General features: G+C 54.3%; 5 protein-coding genes across 8 annotated transcripts in view; 4 read left to right on the plus strand and 1 right to left on the minus strand.

The window, feature by feature from the left end:
• PIGG (phosphatidylinositol glycan anchor biosynthesis class G (EMM blood group)) overlaps nucleotides 1-16,070 on the minus strand; it is a 128,418-nt gene that overhangs the window by 36,268 nt on the left and 76,080 nt on the right. The window lies entirely within an intron of this gene.
• Nucleotides 561-1,549, plus strand: LOC149912731 (E3 ubiquitin-protein ligase Topors-like). Its single transcript, XM_090131773.1, has one exon. It carries the CDS (start codon nucleotides 561-563, stop codon nucleotides 1,494-1,496), a length of 936 nt encoding a protein of 311 aa, XP_089987899.1. The 3' UTR covers nucleotides 1,497-1,549.
• On the plus strand, nucleotides 5,150-6,085 carry LOC149912732 (E3 ubiquitin-protein ligase Topors-like). Its single transcript, XM_090131778.1, has one exon. It carries the CDS (start codon nucleotides 5,150-5,152, stop codon nucleotides 6,083-6,085), a length of 936 nt encoding a protein of 311 aa, XP_089987904.1.
• Nucleotides 9,739-10,674, plus strand: LOC149912733 (E3 ubiquitin-protein ligase Topors-like). The gene has a single exon (XM_090131775.1). The coding sequence runs from the start codon at nucleotides 9,739-9,741 to the stop codon at nucleotides 10,672-10,674; it is 936 nt and encodes a 311-aa protein (XP_089987901.1).
• On the plus strand, nucleotides 14,328-15,302 carry LOC149912734 (E3 ubiquitin-protein ligase Topors-like). Its single transcript, XM_090131777.1, has one exon. The coding sequence runs from the start codon at nucleotides 14,328-14,330 to the stop codon at nucleotides 15,261-15,263; it is 936 nt and encodes a 311-aa protein (XP_089987903.1). The 3' UTR covers nucleotides 15,264-15,302.

Below are 16,070 nucleotides of genomic sequence, written 5' to 3' on the forward strand. Positions count from 1 at the left end.
TCATTGTGATGGCCCAGCAACGGACTGTGGCATCGCTGTGGGACGGGCAGTGCCGTCCCCAAGAGAAGGTCGAATGAAGGTGACGCCCAGCAGCTTGGCCTTGAGCCATCTCCAGGCAACGGATTGTGACTCCATAGCCCACGGATGCTCCAACGTGGGCGCAGCGGCTCAGCCCGGCAGTTCGTGCCTGGCCTCCGACCGAGCGTGTGGTGCGAGGACCGGAGTGTGGACAGCGCGAGCTTTGGTGCTGGAACGTGCTCTGGGTGCTGCCAGCGCAGCTCTCAGTGGCCGTCTCAGAGCCATCTGTTCTTTACCCCGAACCCTGCTGGGAGCAGGCAGACGGGACATCCCAGAAAGACGTGTGCAGCAGCTTAGGTAGGCGGCATGGGGACTGGCAGTGGGGGGAGGAGGAGTGGGGCATCTTGAGTGACCCTTCCCAGGCCGGTGTGTGACTAATGTCTCTTGTCCTCTTCCAGCGTGACACCTGCTGCTGTAGCGTCGGTGCTGGGGAGTGCGTTGCCATCTCCCGCTCCCCCTAGCCCACCACAACTGGTGGGAGCATGGAGGCAGCGTTAGACACCCGCTGCCCCGTGTGCCTGGACAACTGGGACAGCGCAGCGTACACCATGCCGTGCTGCCACCAGTTCTGCTTCCCCTGCATCCAGCGGTGGACGAGCACCAGGCCACAATGTCCGCTTTGCAAACGGGCTGTGGAGTCCATCATCCACACAGTGCAAGCGGACAACGACTACAAGGAGCTGGTCCTCCGACCAGCTGCCGTGGCACCCATCGCCACACAGAGCCCTGCAGGCCCCCGCGCAGCCCGGCCATGGCCTGCAATGCCCAGGAGTCCCGTGGGTGGCCTCTCCTCTGCCACCTGGGCTTCCCTTTTCAGGGAGCACCCGGCCCTGCTGCAGCCCCTGCGCTCCTGGCTGCAGCGGAAACTGCGCCGAATCCTGGGCACTGAGGAGCTGCACGCAAATACACTGGCCGACGGTGTCATCTCAGCCCTGCGCCTCGTCGGCCTGGAGGAGGAGATCCTGAGAGAAAGGCTGGATCTCGACCTGCAGGGCCAAACAAGGAACTTCGTAAGGCAGTTCATCGCCTTCACTGTGCAGAGGTGTGGCAGGGAGGCTCACCGCTTGCTGGGCCTCAACGTCACCCCTGCTGCTGGGGCACGGGAGGCCACTGCATCAGAGCCCAGAGCTGCCCCGCAAGAAGAGGCTCCTGTCCCTGGCCCAGCACCCTCCAGCAGCCCCGCCAGCACCAACAGGGATGAAATGCGGGGCATGACAGGAGAGGTGCTCCATGGGAGTCCCAGCTGCCCACCTTCCAACCCTGTGACGGTTACCGTCGAGCAGGCAGCGTCCCATGAGGAGCCAGGGCCCTCTCACACCAGCCTACCTCAGCGGCTCCGGCGAGCCCCAAAGAGGAAGGCCAGCGACTGCCAGGCCTCAGCATCACCCAAGAAGAGGCCACCCCGCCGGCAGGAATAGACCAGGGGCAGAGCTGATGAGACCGGGGCCGGGCAGCAGCTGGGACACACACCGGCCCCAACGGACCCTTGTCATCAGTGTCCAATTCCACCACGGAAATAAAGTAGAAAGAAAGACCGCAAAAATACGTGTTGGTATTGCTAACAGCACAGGGGTTGTTGCTTCCCCATCCTTGACGCTTTCTCTCCTTTCTCCTGCTGCCATGCCACTGCTGGCACTGCTGCAGTGCAGGCAAGGGGACTGGCTTCAGAGAGGGGAAGGGCAGATTTCTGCACCTGCGGGGGAGAACACCCCCAGAGCGCGCTACGGCTGGCGTTCGCCCAGGACGCCCTGGCAAACGGTGTCCTGGGCTGCATGGGGCCGGGTGCTACCGGCAGACTGAAGGGTGGTTATTCTGCCCCTCTGCTCAGCTCAGAGGAGGCCACATTTGGAGCTCTGGGCCCTGAGCTGGGCTCCCCAGGGCAAGGGAGACCGGGTGTTGTTGTTCATTTTGCACGTCCATAGCCCTGGGATTGCAAACTGTCCCTGACCCACCTGCCCCGTGGTAGCTGGGCTTGGTGGGATGTGGTCTATTTGGAGGGCTGGAAGGCTCGGTATGAGGAGCAGGGTTTGTGCCCAGCCTTGCGGAGGAGCCCGTCCTCCACCCCATGTGACATGCCCTCCAATATCTGCATCACAAGCTGCACACAGCCTCTACATTGTTATGCGTTTGTTTGTTTTTTAAATTAAAATGTGACACTTCCCCTGTGATTGACACGCGCCGTCCATTCCTTCCTGGCTGCTAAACTGGTGGGGAGGTTAACAACATGATCATCGGATGGTCACTCAAAAAACGCATAAGGAATGCAAGGGAGAAGTTGGAAGCCTTTTTAAAAATCACACGTTCTGTCAAATCAGCAACTCCCTCTGGGATGTACCTTTCCATGTCCATGCCACGTTCTATACAGACACCAGATAGGTACTTCCATCAGTGTTTGTAATTCATCGTATATACGTACAGCTCCAGAGAGCAGAGTGGCAAACTTAATAAAGGCCCAGTCCGTTCTGAGTATTAAAAAAACTGATTTCCTAAATACGATATCAGAGTGCAAGATAACACAATATTATGCAATATAATTGGAATTGAAGCTAGTATATCCAATGAGATGAGAGAGGCAGTGTCCAAAACCAAGGAAGGCCTTACTCTAATGCTGAAGGCCAGACCGCTAGGGAGCACACACACGCTGCAGAGATGAGCAGTAAAAGAAAAGGAGCTGTCTCGTGACTTTTCCTCTGAGCGGAAAACAGAAAGGAAACAGAGAAGGTCTTCTGGGAGATGTAGTTCTTCTTCTCTCCTGAGAACCAGGTACCTGGAAATAGCAACAATCCATGGAACTGCACCACTAGCTCTCTAGCTCCCAGTGCACTCTTCCCCCACCAAATAAATGAAAAAGTTTGGTTGCTTTTATACAAACACCTAGAGTCTGTTACTAAAAGAGAAAGCTGCATCAAGAGAACTATGGGCTGAACTTTCAGAGTTACACTCTTAATCATTCACGTAAGTAACAGCGAGGAAGTGTACGTAACAGCCCATGTATGGCTTCTGTGGATGTCTTTCATCTGTGGTACTCTTGAGATTTAACACAACGCTTAATTCCAATTTGTGAGTAGAATGGGAACCTGGACTGCCTTGAAAAGAGAGTCTTTCTAACACAGACCTGTGGGTTACATCTTTTTCAGATTAGGCGTTCAGAACTGCACAGAAATCCCCGAATGTTTTTCTGTTGTTCAGGTGACATGGATCCCAAATGTACAGTTCAATTATGGTCAATCAAGTGCCATTAACAGATGACTGACAGGAAAGCATGTGCCACGTACAGCAATTAAACACTTCAATCCTGCTTGTAAGCAACACAAATTGAACAGTTTTTCCTTGCAACAACTAGTTTGTACTCTGAAAGATATATATAAAACATACATAAAAATAGTTAATGAAGAAGTATGTTTTGTTGGTTGCCAGGCTTTCAATTTTTCCTTACAGTTTGGTCACGGTTTTATGATCTGTTATTGGTATTCCACATCCTAACCTCATGTAGCGCCCTGGAAATGAAAGAGTTAATGCTGCAGTTCCGTGGACTGACAGTCCCAGTGTCCTGGTCTCAGGAGAAGAACGAACTACAGCTCCTAGAAGACTTCACTGTTCTGTTTCCATTTTTCGTTCAGAGGGAAAGACAGGACTGACTGGGAGTCAAGAGACTGTGCCTTTTTCTTTTCACCCACTTACTCCATGCGCTCCAGTGCAACTCCGAGTCCAGACACTTTAATAGTGGCAGTCCCTGTAACCACAAAATTTGAGGAAAGAAAGCCAGAAAAGACATCGAAATCTGTGCCAACAACGGATCTCGTGCCCACACAATAAGGATCTGCTTCCCTTCCATCTCTCTCCCACTCTACAACCATGGATATTGATCAGACCAGAGGTGGGAAACGAATGATTAGTTGTACCAAGGCAGGCTGATCACAGGTCAATACGGAAGCTGAGAATTTGATAGACTTGTCTTGCAGAAACAGCCCAGTGGTATTTCCTTAATGCTCGTCTTCATTTAGAGAATAATCCTTTTTCTGAAATACGAGTCTTTTCTAAGTCGGTCATAATCTAAGACCTCAGAATTGATGGTCATCACCATGACACACAATTACGAATTCTAGGACACCTGCCGTTTGCTCCACCAAGAGCAGCGTATCTTCAGTGGAAACGTAGAAAGGAGGGGATCAAGAAGATGTCACCAAGCAACGCTCTTCCCCTTCACAGAATCATTAAGGTTGGAAAAGACCTCTGAGATCACCAAGACCAACTATCAGAGAGAAACATGAGCTTTTATTGAATAAACCTTCTTGCTGCACATGCCTCGGGCTGTGTGCCATGGCCACAGCAACCTGATGGGGCCCACGGGAAGATGTGGCCAAGGCCCTGGTGATTTGTGTGAAACACTGATGCCAAGCACACGAGATGTGGGGAACGGAGCGGGCAGGGGCACTGGGAAAAGCCCAGAAACTTGTGAAACTTGTGAAACTTGTGCTGGCGCGGAAGCACGTGCTGCAGGTGAGCACGGCTCATTGTGATGGCCCAGCAACGGACTGTGGCATCGCTGTGGGACGGGCAGTGCCGTCCCCAAGAGAAGGTCGAATGAAGGTGACGCCCAGCAGCTTGGCCTTGAGCCATCTCCAGGCAACGGATTGTGACTCCATAGCCCACGGATGCTCCAACGTGGGCGCAGCGGCTCAGCCCGGCAGTTCGTGCCTGGCCTCCGACCGAGCGTGTGGTGCGAGGACCGGAGTGTGGACAGCGCGAGCTTTGGTGCTGGAACGTGCTCTGGGTGCTGCCAGCGCAGCTCTCAGTGGCCGTCTCAGAGCCATCTGTTCTTTACCCCGAACCCTGCTGGGAGCAGGCAGACGGGACATCCCAGAAAGACGTGTGCAGCAGCTTAGGTAGGCGGCATGGGGACTGGCAGTGGGGGGAGGAGGAGTGGGGCATCTTGAGTGACCCTTCCCAGGCCGGTGTGTGACTAATGTCTCTTGTCCTCTTCCAGCGTGACACCTGCTGCTGTAGCGTCGGTGCTGGGGAGTGCGTTGCCATCTCCCGCTCCCCCTAGCCCACCACAACTGGTGGGAGCATGGAGGCAGCGTTAGACACCCGCTGCCCCGTGTGCCTGGACAACTGGGACAGCGCAGCGTACACCATGCCGTGCTGCCACCAGTTCTGCTTCCCCTGCATCCAGCGGTGGACGAGCACCAGGCCACAATGTCCGCTTTGCAAACGGGCTGTGGAGTCCATCATCCACACAGTGCAAGCGGACAACGACTACAAGGAGCTGGTCCTCCGACCAGCTGCCGTGGCACCCATCGCCACACAGAGCCCTGCAGGCCCCCGCGCAGCCCGGCCATGGCCTGCAATGCCCAGGAGTCCCGTGGGTGGCCTCTCCTCTGCCACCTGGGCTTCCCTTTTCAGGGAGCACCCGGCCCTGCTGCAGCCCCTGCGCTCCTGGCTGCAGCGGAAACTGCGCCGAATCCTGGGCACTGAGGAGCCGCACGCAAATACACTGGCCGACGGTGTCATCTCAGCCCTGCGCCTCGTCGGCCTGGAGGAGGAGATCCTGAGAGAAAGGCTGGATCTCGACCTGCAGGGCCAAACAAGGAACTTCGTAAGGCAGTTCATCGCCTTCACTGTGCAGAGGTGTGGCAGGGAGGCTCACCGCTTGCTGGGCCTCAACGTCACCCCTGCTGCTGGGGCACGGGAGGCCACTGCATCAGAGCCCAGAGCTGCCCCGCAAGAAGAGGCTCCTGTCCCTGGCCCAGCACCCTCCAGCAGCCCCGCCAGCACCAACAGGGATGAAATGCGGGGCATGACAGGAGAGGTGCTCCATGGGAGTCCCAGCTGCCCACCTTCCAACCCTGTGACGGTTACCGTCGAGCAGGCAGCGTCCCATGAGGAGCCAGGGCCCTCTCACACCAGCCTACCTCAGCGGCCCCGGCGAGCCCCAAAGAGGAAGGCCAGCGACTGCCAGGCCTCAGCATCACCCAAGAAGAGGCCACCCCGCCGGCAGGAATAGACCAGGGGCAGAGCTGATGAGACCGGGGCCGGGCAGCAGCTGGGACACACACCGGCCCCAACGGACCCTTGTCATCAGTGTCCAATTCCACCACGGAAATAAAGTAGAAAGAAAGACCGCAAAAATACGTGTTGGTATTGCTAACAGCACAGGGGTTGTTGCTTCCCCATCCTTGACGCTTTCTCTCCTTTCTCCTGCTGCCATGCCACTGCTGGCACTGCTGCAGTGCAGGCAAGGGGACTGGCTTCAGAGAGGGGAAGGGCAGATTTCTGCACCTGCGGGGGAGAACACCCCCAGAGCGCGCTACGGCTGGCGTTCGCCCAGGACGCCCTGGCAAACGGTGTCCTGGGCTGCATGGGGCCGGGTGCTACCGGCAGACTGAAGGGTGGTTATTCTGCCCCTCTGCTCAGCTCAGAGGAGGCCACATTTGGAGCTCTGGGCCCTGAGCTGGGCTCCCCAGGGCAAGGGAGACCGGGTGTTGTTGTTCATTTTGCACGTCCATAGCCCTGGGATTGCAAACTGTCCCTGACCCACCTGCCCCGTGGTAGCTGGGCTTGGTGGGATGTGGTCTATTTGGAGGGCTGGAAGGCTCGGTATGAGGAGCAGGGTTTGTGCCCAGCCTTGCGGAGGAGCCCGTCCTCCACCCCATGTGACATGCCCTCCAATATCTGCATCACAAGCTGCACACAGCCTCTACATTGTTATGCGTTTGTTTGTTTTTTAAATTAAAATGTGACACTTCCCCTGTGATTGACACGCGCCGTCCATTCCTTCCTGGCTGCTAAACTGGTGGGGAGGTTAACAACATGATCATCGGATGGTCACTCAAAAAACGCATAAGGAATGCAAGGGAGAAGTTGGAAGCCTTTTTAAAAATCACACGTTCTGTCAAATCAGCAACTCCCTCTGGGATGTACCTTTCCATGTCCATGCCACGTTCTATACAGACACCAGATAGGTACTTCCATCAGTGTTTGTAATTCATCGTATATACGTACAGCTCCAGAGAGCAGAGTGGCAAACTTAATAAAGGCCCAGTCCGTTCTGAGTATTAAAAAAACTGATTTCCTAAATACAATATCAGAGTGCAAGATAACACAATATTATGCAATATAATTGGAATTGAAGCTAGTACATCCAATGAGATGAGAGAGGCAGTGTCCAAAACCAAGGAAGGCCTTACTCTAATGCTGAAGGCCAGACCGCTAGGGAGCACACACACGCTGCAGAGATGAGCAGTAAAAGAAAAGGAGCTGTCTCGTGACTTTTCCTCTGAGCGGAAAACAGAAAGGAAACAGAGAAGGTCTTCTGGGAGATGTAGTTCTTCTTCTCTCCTGAGAACCAGGTACCTGGAAATAGCAACAATCCATGGAACTGCACCACTAGCTCTCTAGCTCCCAGTGCACTCTTCCCCCACCAAATAAATGAAAAAGTTTGGTTGCTTTTATACAAACACCTAGAGTCTGTTACTAAAAGAGAAAGCTGCATCAAGAGAACTATGGGCTGAACTTTCAGAGTTACACTCTTAATCATTCACGTAAGTAACAGCGAGGAAGTGTACGTAACAGCCCATGTATGGCTTCTGTGGATGTCTTTCATCTGTGGTACTCTTGAGATTTAACACAACGCTTAATTCCAATTTGTGAGTAGAATGGGAACCTGGACTGCCTTGAAAAGAGAGTCTTTCTAACACAGACCTGTGGGTTACATCTTTTTCAGATTAGGCGTTCAGAACTGCACAGAAATCCCCGAATGTTTTTCTGTTGTTCAGGTGACATGGATCCCAAATGTACAGTTCAATTATGGTCAATCAAGTGCCATTAACAGATGACTGACAGGAAAGCATGTGCCACGTACAGCAATTAAACACTTCAATCCTGCTTGTAAGCAACACAAATTGAACAGTTTTTCCTTGCAACAACTAGTTTGTACTCTGAAAGATATATATAAAACATACATAAAAATAGTTAATGAAGAAGTATGTTTTGTTGGTTGCCAGGCTTTCAATTTTTCCTTACAGTTTGGTCACGGTTTTATGATCTGTTATTGGTATTCCACATCCTAACCTCATGTAGCGCCCTGGAAATGAAAGAGTTAATGCTGCAGTTCCGTGGACTGACAGTCCCGGTGTCCTGGTCTCAGGAGAAGAATGAACTACAGCTCCTAGAAGACTTCACTGTTCTGTTTCCATTTTTCGTTCAGAGGGAAAGACAGGACTGACTGGGAGTCAAGAGACTGTGCCTTTTTCTTTTCACCCACTTACTCCATGCGCTCCAGTGCAACTCCGAGTCCAGACACTTTAATAGTGGCAGTCCCTGTAACCACAAAATTTGAGGAAAGAAAGCCAGAAAAGACATCGAAATCTGTGCCAACAACGGATCTCGTGCCCACACAATAAGGATCTGCTTCCCTTCCATCTCTCTCCCACTCTACAACCATGGATATTGATCAGACCAGAGGTGGGAAACGAATGATTAGTTGTACCAAGGCAGGCTGATCACAGGTCAATACGGAAGCTGAGAATTTGATAGACTTGTCTTGCAGAAACAGCCCAGTGGTATTTCCTTAATGCTCGTCTTCATTTAGAGAATAATCCTTTTTCTGAAATACGAGTCTTTTCTAAGTCGGTCATAATCTAAGACCTCAGAATTGATGGTCATCACCATGACACACAATTACGAATTCTAGGACACCTGCCGTTTGCTCCACCAAGAGCAGCGTATCTTCAGTGGAAACGTAGAAAGGAGGGGATCAAGAAGATGTCACCAAGCAACGCTCTTCCCCTTCACAGAATCATTAAGGTTGGAAAAGACCTCTGAGATCACCAAGACCAACTATCAGAGAGAAACATGAGCTTTTATTGAATAAACCTTCTTGCTGCACATGCCTCGGGCTGTGTGCCATGGCCACAGCAACCTGATGGGGCCCACGGGAAGATGTGGCCAAGGCCCTGGTGATTTGTGTGAAACACTGATGCCAAGCACACGAGATGTGGGGAACGGAGCGGGCAGGGGCACTGGGAAAAGCCCAGAAACTTGTGAAACTTGTGAAACTTGTGCTGGCGCGGAAGCACGTGCTGCAGGTGAGCACGGCTCATTGTGATGGCCCAGCAACGGACTGTGGCATCGCTGTGGGACGGGCAGTGCCGTCCCCAAGAGAAGGTCGAATGAAGGTGACGCCCAGCAGCTTGGCCTTGAGCCATCTCCAGGCAACGGATTGTGACTCCATAGCCCACGGATGCTCCAACGTGGGCGCAGCGGCTCAGCCCGGCAGTTCGTGCCTGGCCTCCGACCGAGCGTGTGGTGCGAGGACCGGAGTGTGGACAGCGCGAGCTTTGGTGCTGGAACGTGCTCTGGGTGCTGCCAGCGCAGCTCTCAGTGGCCGTCTCAGAGCCATCTGTTCTTTACCCCGAACCCTGCTGGGAGCAGGCAGACGGGACATCCCAGAAAGACGTGTGCAGCAGCTTAGGTAGGCGGCATGGGGACTGGCAGTGGGGGGAGGAGGAGTGGGGCATCTTGAGTGACCCTTCCCAGGCCGGTGTGTGACTAATGTCTCTTGTCCTCTTCCAGCGTGACACCTGCTGCTGTAGCGTCGGTGCTGGGGAGTGCGTTGCCATCTCCCGCTCCCCCTAGCCCACCACAACTGGTGGGAGCATGGAGGCAGCGTTAGACACCCGCTGCCCCGTGTGCCTGGACAACTGGGACAGCGCAGCGTACACCATGCCGTGCTGCCACCAGTTCTGCTTCCCCTGCATCCAGCGGTGGACGAGCACCAGGCCACAATGTCCGCTTTGCAAACGGGCTGTGGAGTCCATCATCCACACAGTGCAAGCGGACAACGACTACAAGGAGCTGGTCCTCCGACCAGCTGCCGTGGCACCCATCGCCACACAGAGCCCTGCAGGCCCCCGCGCAGCCCGGCCATGGCCTGCAATGCCCAGGAGTCCCGTGGGTGGCCTCTCCTCTGCCACCTGGGCTTCCCTTTTCAGGGAGCACCCGGCCCTGCTGCAGCCCCTGCGCTCCTGGCTGCAGCGGAAACTGCGCCGAATCCTGGGCACTGAGGAGCTGCACGCAAATACACTGGCCGACGGTGTCATCTCAGCCCTGCGCCTCGTCGGCCTGGAGGAGGAGATCCTGAGAGAAAGGCTGGATCTCGACCTGCAGGGCCAAACAAGGAACTTCGTAAGGCAGTTCATCGCCTTCACTGTGCAGAGGTGTGGCAGGGAGGCTCACCGCTTGCTGGGCCTCAACGTCACCCCTGCTGCTGGGGCACGGGAGGCCACTGCATCAGAGCCCAGAGCTGCCCCGCAAGAAGAGGCTCCTGTCCCTGGCCCAGCACCCTCCAGCAGCCCCGCCAGCACCAACAGGGATGAAATGCGGGGCATGACAGGAGAGGTGCTCCATGGGAGTCCCAGCTGCCCACCTTCCAACCCTGTGACGGTTACCGTCGAGCAGGCAGCGTCCCATGAGGAGCCAGGGCCCTCTCACACCAGCCTACCTCAGCGGCCCCGGCGAGCCCCAAAGAGGAAGGCCAGCGACTGCCAGGCCTCAGCATCACCCAAGAAGAGGCCACCCCGCCGGCAGGAATAGACCAGGGGCAGAGCTGATGAGACCGGGGCCGGGCAGCAGCTGGGACACACACCGGCCCCAACGGACCCTTGTCATCAGTGTCCAATTCCACCACGGAAATAAAGTAGAAAGAAAGACCGCAAAAATACGTGTTGGTATTGCTAACAGCACAGGGGTTGTTGCTTCCCCATCCTTGACGCTTTCTCTCCTTTCTCCTGCTGCCATGCCACTGCTGGCACTGCTGCAGTGCAGGCAAGGGGACTGGCTTCAGAGAGGGGAAGGGCAGATTTCTGCACCTGCGGGGGAGAACACCCCCAGAGCGCGCTACGGCTGGCGTTCGCCCAGGACGCCCTGGCAAACGGTGTCCTGGGCTGCATGGGGCCGGGTGCTACCGGCAGACTGAAGGGTGGTTATTCTGCCCCTCTGCTCAGCTCAGAGGAGGCCACATTTGGAGCTCTGGGCCCTGAGCTGGGCTCCCCAGGGCAAGGGAGACCGGGTGTTGTTGTTCATTTTGCACGTCCATAGCCCTGGGATTGCAAACTGTCCCTGACCCACCTGCCCCGTGGTAGCTGGGCTTGGTGGGATGTGGTCTATTTGGAGGGCTGGAAGGCTCGGTATGAGGAGCAGGGTTTGTGCCCAGCCTTGCGGAGGAGCCCGTCCTCCACCCCATGTGACATGCCCTCCAATATCTGCATCACAAGCTGCACACAGCCTCTACATTGTTATGCGTTTGTTTGTTTTTTAAATTAAAATGTGACACTTCCCCTGTGATTGACACGCGCCGTCCATTCCTTCCTGGCTGCTAAACTGGTGGGGAGGTTAACAACATGATCATCGGATGGTCACTCAAAAAACGCATAAGGAATGCAAGGGAGAAGTTGGAAGCCTTTTTAAAAATCACACGTTCTGTCAAATCAGCAACTCCCTCTGGGATGTACCTTTCCATGTCCATGCCACGTTCTATACAGACACCAGATAGGTACTTCCATCAGTGTTTGTAATTCATCGTATATACGTACAGCTCCAGAGAGCAGAGTGGCAAACTTAATAAAGGCCCAGTCCGTTCTGAGTATTAAAAAAACTGATTTCCTAAATACGATATCAGAGTGCAAGATAACACAATATTATGCAATATAATTGGAATTGAAGCTAGTACATCCAATGAGATGAGAGAGGCAGTGTCCAAAACCAAGGAAGGCCTTACTCTAATGCTGAAGGCCAGACCGCTAGGGAGCACACACACGCTGCAGAGATGAGCAGTAAAAGAAAAGGAGCTGTCTCGTGACTTTTCCTCTGAGCGGAAAACAGAAAGGAAACAGAGAAGGTCTTCTGGGAGATGTAGTTCTTCTTCTCTCCTGAGAACCAGGTACCTGGAAATAGCAACAATCCATGGAACTGCACCACTAGCTCTCTAGCTCCCAGTGCACTCTTCCCCCACCAAATAAATGAAAAAGTTTGGTTGCTTTTATACAAACACCTAGAGTCTGTTACTAAAAGAGAAAGCTGCATCAAGAGAACTATGGGCTGAACTTTCAGAGTTACACTCTTAATCATTCACGTAAGTAACAGCGAGGAAGTGTACGTAACAGCCCATGTATGGCTTCTGTGGATGTCTTTCATCTGTGGTACTCTTGAGATTTAACACAACGCTTAATTCCAATTTGTGAGTAGAATGGGAACCTGGACTGCCTTGAAAAGAGAGTCTTTCTAACACAGACCTGTGGGTTACATCTTTTTCAGATTAGGCGTTCAGAACTGCACAGAAATCCCCGAATGTTTTTCTGTTGTTCAGGTGACATGGATCCCAAATGTACAGTTCAATTATGGTCAATCAAGTGCCATTAACAGATGACTGACAGGAAAGCATGTGCCACGTACAGCAATTAAACACTTCAATCCTGCTTGTAAGCAACACAAATTGAACAGTTTTTCCTTGCAACAACTAGTTTGTACTCTGAAAGATATATATAAAACATACATAAAAATAGTTAATGAAGAAGTATGTTTTGTTGGTTGCCAGGCTTTCAATTTTTCCTTACAGTTTGGTCACGGTTTTATGATCTGTTATTGGTATTCCACATCCTAACCTCATGTAGCGCCCTGGAAATGAAAGAGTTAATGCTGCAGTTCCGTGGACTGACAGTCCCGGTGTCCTGGTCTCAGGAGAAGAATGAACTACAGCTCCTAGAAGACTTCACTGTTCTGTTTCCATTTTTCGTTCAGAGGGAAAGACAGGACTGACTGGGAGTCAAGAGACTGTGCCTTTTTCTTTTCACCCACTTACTCCATGCGCTCCAGTGCAACTCCGAGTCCAGACACTTTAATAGTGGCAGTCCCTGTAACCACAAAATTTGAGGAAAGAAAGCCAGAAAAGACATCGAAATCTGTGCCAACAACGGATCTCGTGCCCACACAATAAGGATCTGCTTCCCTTCCATCTCTCTCCCACTCTACAACCATGGATATTGATCAGACCAGAGGTGGGAAACGAATGATTAGTTGTACCAAGGCAGGCTGATCACAGGTCAATACGGAAGCTGAGAATTTGATAGACTTGTCTTGCAGAAACAGCCCAGTGGTATTTCCTTAATGCTCGTCTTCATTTAGAGAATAATCCTTTTTCTGAAATACGAGTCTTTTCTAAGTCGGTCATAATCTAAGACCTCAGAATTGATGGTCATCACCATGACACACAATTACGAATTCTAGGACACCTGCCGTTTGCTCCACCAAGAGCAGCGTATCTTCAGTGGAAACGTAGAAAGGAGGGGATCAAGAAGATGTCACCAAGCAACGCTCTTCCCCTTCACAGAATCATTAAGGTTGGAAAAGACCTCTGAGATCACCAAGACCAACTATCAGAGAGAAACATGAGCTTTTATTGAATAAACCTTCTTGCTGCACATGCCTCGGGCTGTGTGCCATGGCCACAGCAACCTGATGGGGCCCACGGGAAGATGTGGCCAAGGCCCTGGTGATTTGTGTGAAACACTGATGCCAAGCACACGAGATGTGGGGAACGGAGCGGGCAGGGGCACTGGGAAAAGCCCAGAAACTTGTGAAACTTGTGAAACTTGTGCTGGCGCGGAAGCACGTGCTGCAGGTGAGCACGGCTCATTGTGATGGCCCAGCAACGGACTGTGGCATCGCTGTGGGACGGGCAGTGCCGTCCCCAAGAGAAGGTCGAATGAAGGTGACGCCCAGCAGCTTGGCCTTGAGCCATCTCCAGGCAACGGATTGTGACTCCATAGCCCACGGATGCTCCAACGTGGGCGCAGCGGCTCAGCCCGGCAGTTCGTGCCTGGCCTCCGACCGAGCGTGTGGTGCGAGGACCGGAGTGTGGACAGCGCGAGCTTTGGTGCTGGAACGTGCTCTGGGTGCTGCCAGCGCAGCTCTCAGTGGCCGTCTCAGAGCCATCTGTTCTTTACCCCGAACCCTGCTGGGAGCAGGCAGACGGGACATCCCAGAAAGACGTGTGCAGCAGCTTAGGTAGGCGGCATGGGGACTGGCAGTGGGGGGAGGAGGAGTGGGGCATCTTGAGTGACCCTTCCCAGGCCGGTGTGTGACTAATGTCTCTTGTCCTCTTCCAGCGTGACACCTGCTGCTGTAGCGTCGGTGCTGGGGAGTGCGTTGCCATCTCCCGCTCCCCCTAGCCCACCACAACTGGTGGGAGCATGGAGGCAGCGTTAGACACCCGCTGCCCCGTGTGCCTGGACAACTGGGACAGCGCAGCGTACACCATGCCGTGCTGCCACCAGTTCTGCTTCCCCTGCATCCAGCGGTGGACGAGCACCAGGCCACAATGTCCGCTTTGCAAACGGGCTGTGGAGTCCATCATCCACACAGTGCAAGCGGACAACGACTACAAGGAGCTGGTCCTCCGACCAGCTGCCGTGGCACCCATCGCCACACAGAGCCCTGCAGGCCCCCGCGCAGCCCGGCCATGGCCTGCAATGCCCAGGAGTCCCGTGGGTGGCCTCTCCTCTGCCACCTGGGCTTCCCTTTTCAGGGAGCACCCGGCCCTGCTGCAGCCCCTGCGCTCCTGGCTGCAGCGGAAACTGCGCCGAATCCTGGGCACTGAGGAGCCGCACGCAAATACACTGGCCGACGGTGTCATCTCAGCCCTGCGCCTCGTCGGCCTGGAGGAGGAGATCCTGAGAGAAAGGCTGGATCTCGACCTGCAGGGCCAAACAAGGAACTTCGTAAGGCAGTTCATCGCCTTCACTGTGCAGAGGTGTGGCAGGGAGGCTCACCGCTTGCTGGGCCTCAACGTCACCCCTGCTGCTGGGGCACGGGAGGCCACTGCATCAGAGCCCAGAGCTGCCCCGCAAGAAGAGGCTCCTGTCCCTGGCCCAGCACCCTCCAGCAGCCCCGCCAGCACCAACAGGGATGAAATGCGGGGCATGACAGGAGAGGTGCTCCATGGGAGTCCCAGCTGCCCACCTTCCAACCCTGTGACGGTTACCGTCGAGCAGGCAGCGTCCCATGAGGAGCCAGGGCCCTCTCACACCAGCCTACCTCAGCGGCCCTGGCGAGCCCCAAAGAGGAAGGCCAGCGACTGCCAGGCCTCAGCATCACCCAAGAAGAGGCCACCCCGCCGGCAGGAATAGACCAGGGGCAGAGCTGATGAGACCGGGGCCGGGCAGCAGCTGGGACACACACCGGCCCCAACGGACCCTTGTCATCAGTGTCCAATTCCACCACGGAAATAAAGTAGAAAGAAAGACCGCAAAAATACGTGTTGGTATTGCTAACAGCACAGGGGTTGTTGCTTCCCCATCCTTGACGCTTTCTCTCCTTTCTCCTGCTGCCATGCCACTGCTGGCACTGCTGCAGTGCAGGCAAGGGGACTGGCTTCAGAGAGGGGAAGGGCAGATTTCTGCACCTGCGGGGGAGAACACCCCCAGAGCGCGCTACGGCTGGCGTTCGCCCAGGACGCCCTGGCAAACGGTGTCCTGGGCTGCATGGGGCCGGGTGCTACCGGCAGACTGAAGGGTGGTTATTCTGCCCCTCTGCTCAGCTCAGAGGAGGCCACATTTGGAGCTCTGGGCCCTGAGCTGGGCTCCCCAGGGCAAGGGAGACCGGGTGTTGTTGTTCATTTTGCACGTCCATAGCCCTGGGATTGCAAACTGTCCCTGACCCACCTGCCCCGTGGTAGCTGGGCTTGGTGGGATGTGGTCTATTTGGAGGGCTGGAAGGCTCGGTATGAGGAGCAGGGTTTGTGCCCAGCCTTGCGGAGGAGCCCGTCCTCCACCCCATGTGACATGCCCTCCAATATCTGCATCACAAGCTGCACACAGCCTCTACATTGTTATGCGTTTGTTTGTTTTTTAAATTAAAATGTGACACTTCCCCTGTGATTGACACGCGCCGTCCATTCCTTCCTGGCTGCTAAACTGGTGGGGAGGTTAACAACA

The sequence above is a fragment of the Phasianus colchicus genome, chromosome Z, assembly GCF_987193195.1.
Source record: "Phasianus colchicus chromosome Z, bPhaCol1.hap1.1, whole genome shotgun sequence".
Classification (NCBI taxonomy): domain Eukaryota; kingdom Metazoa; phylum Chordata; class Aves; order Galliformes; family Phasianidae; genus Phasianus; species Phasianus colchicus.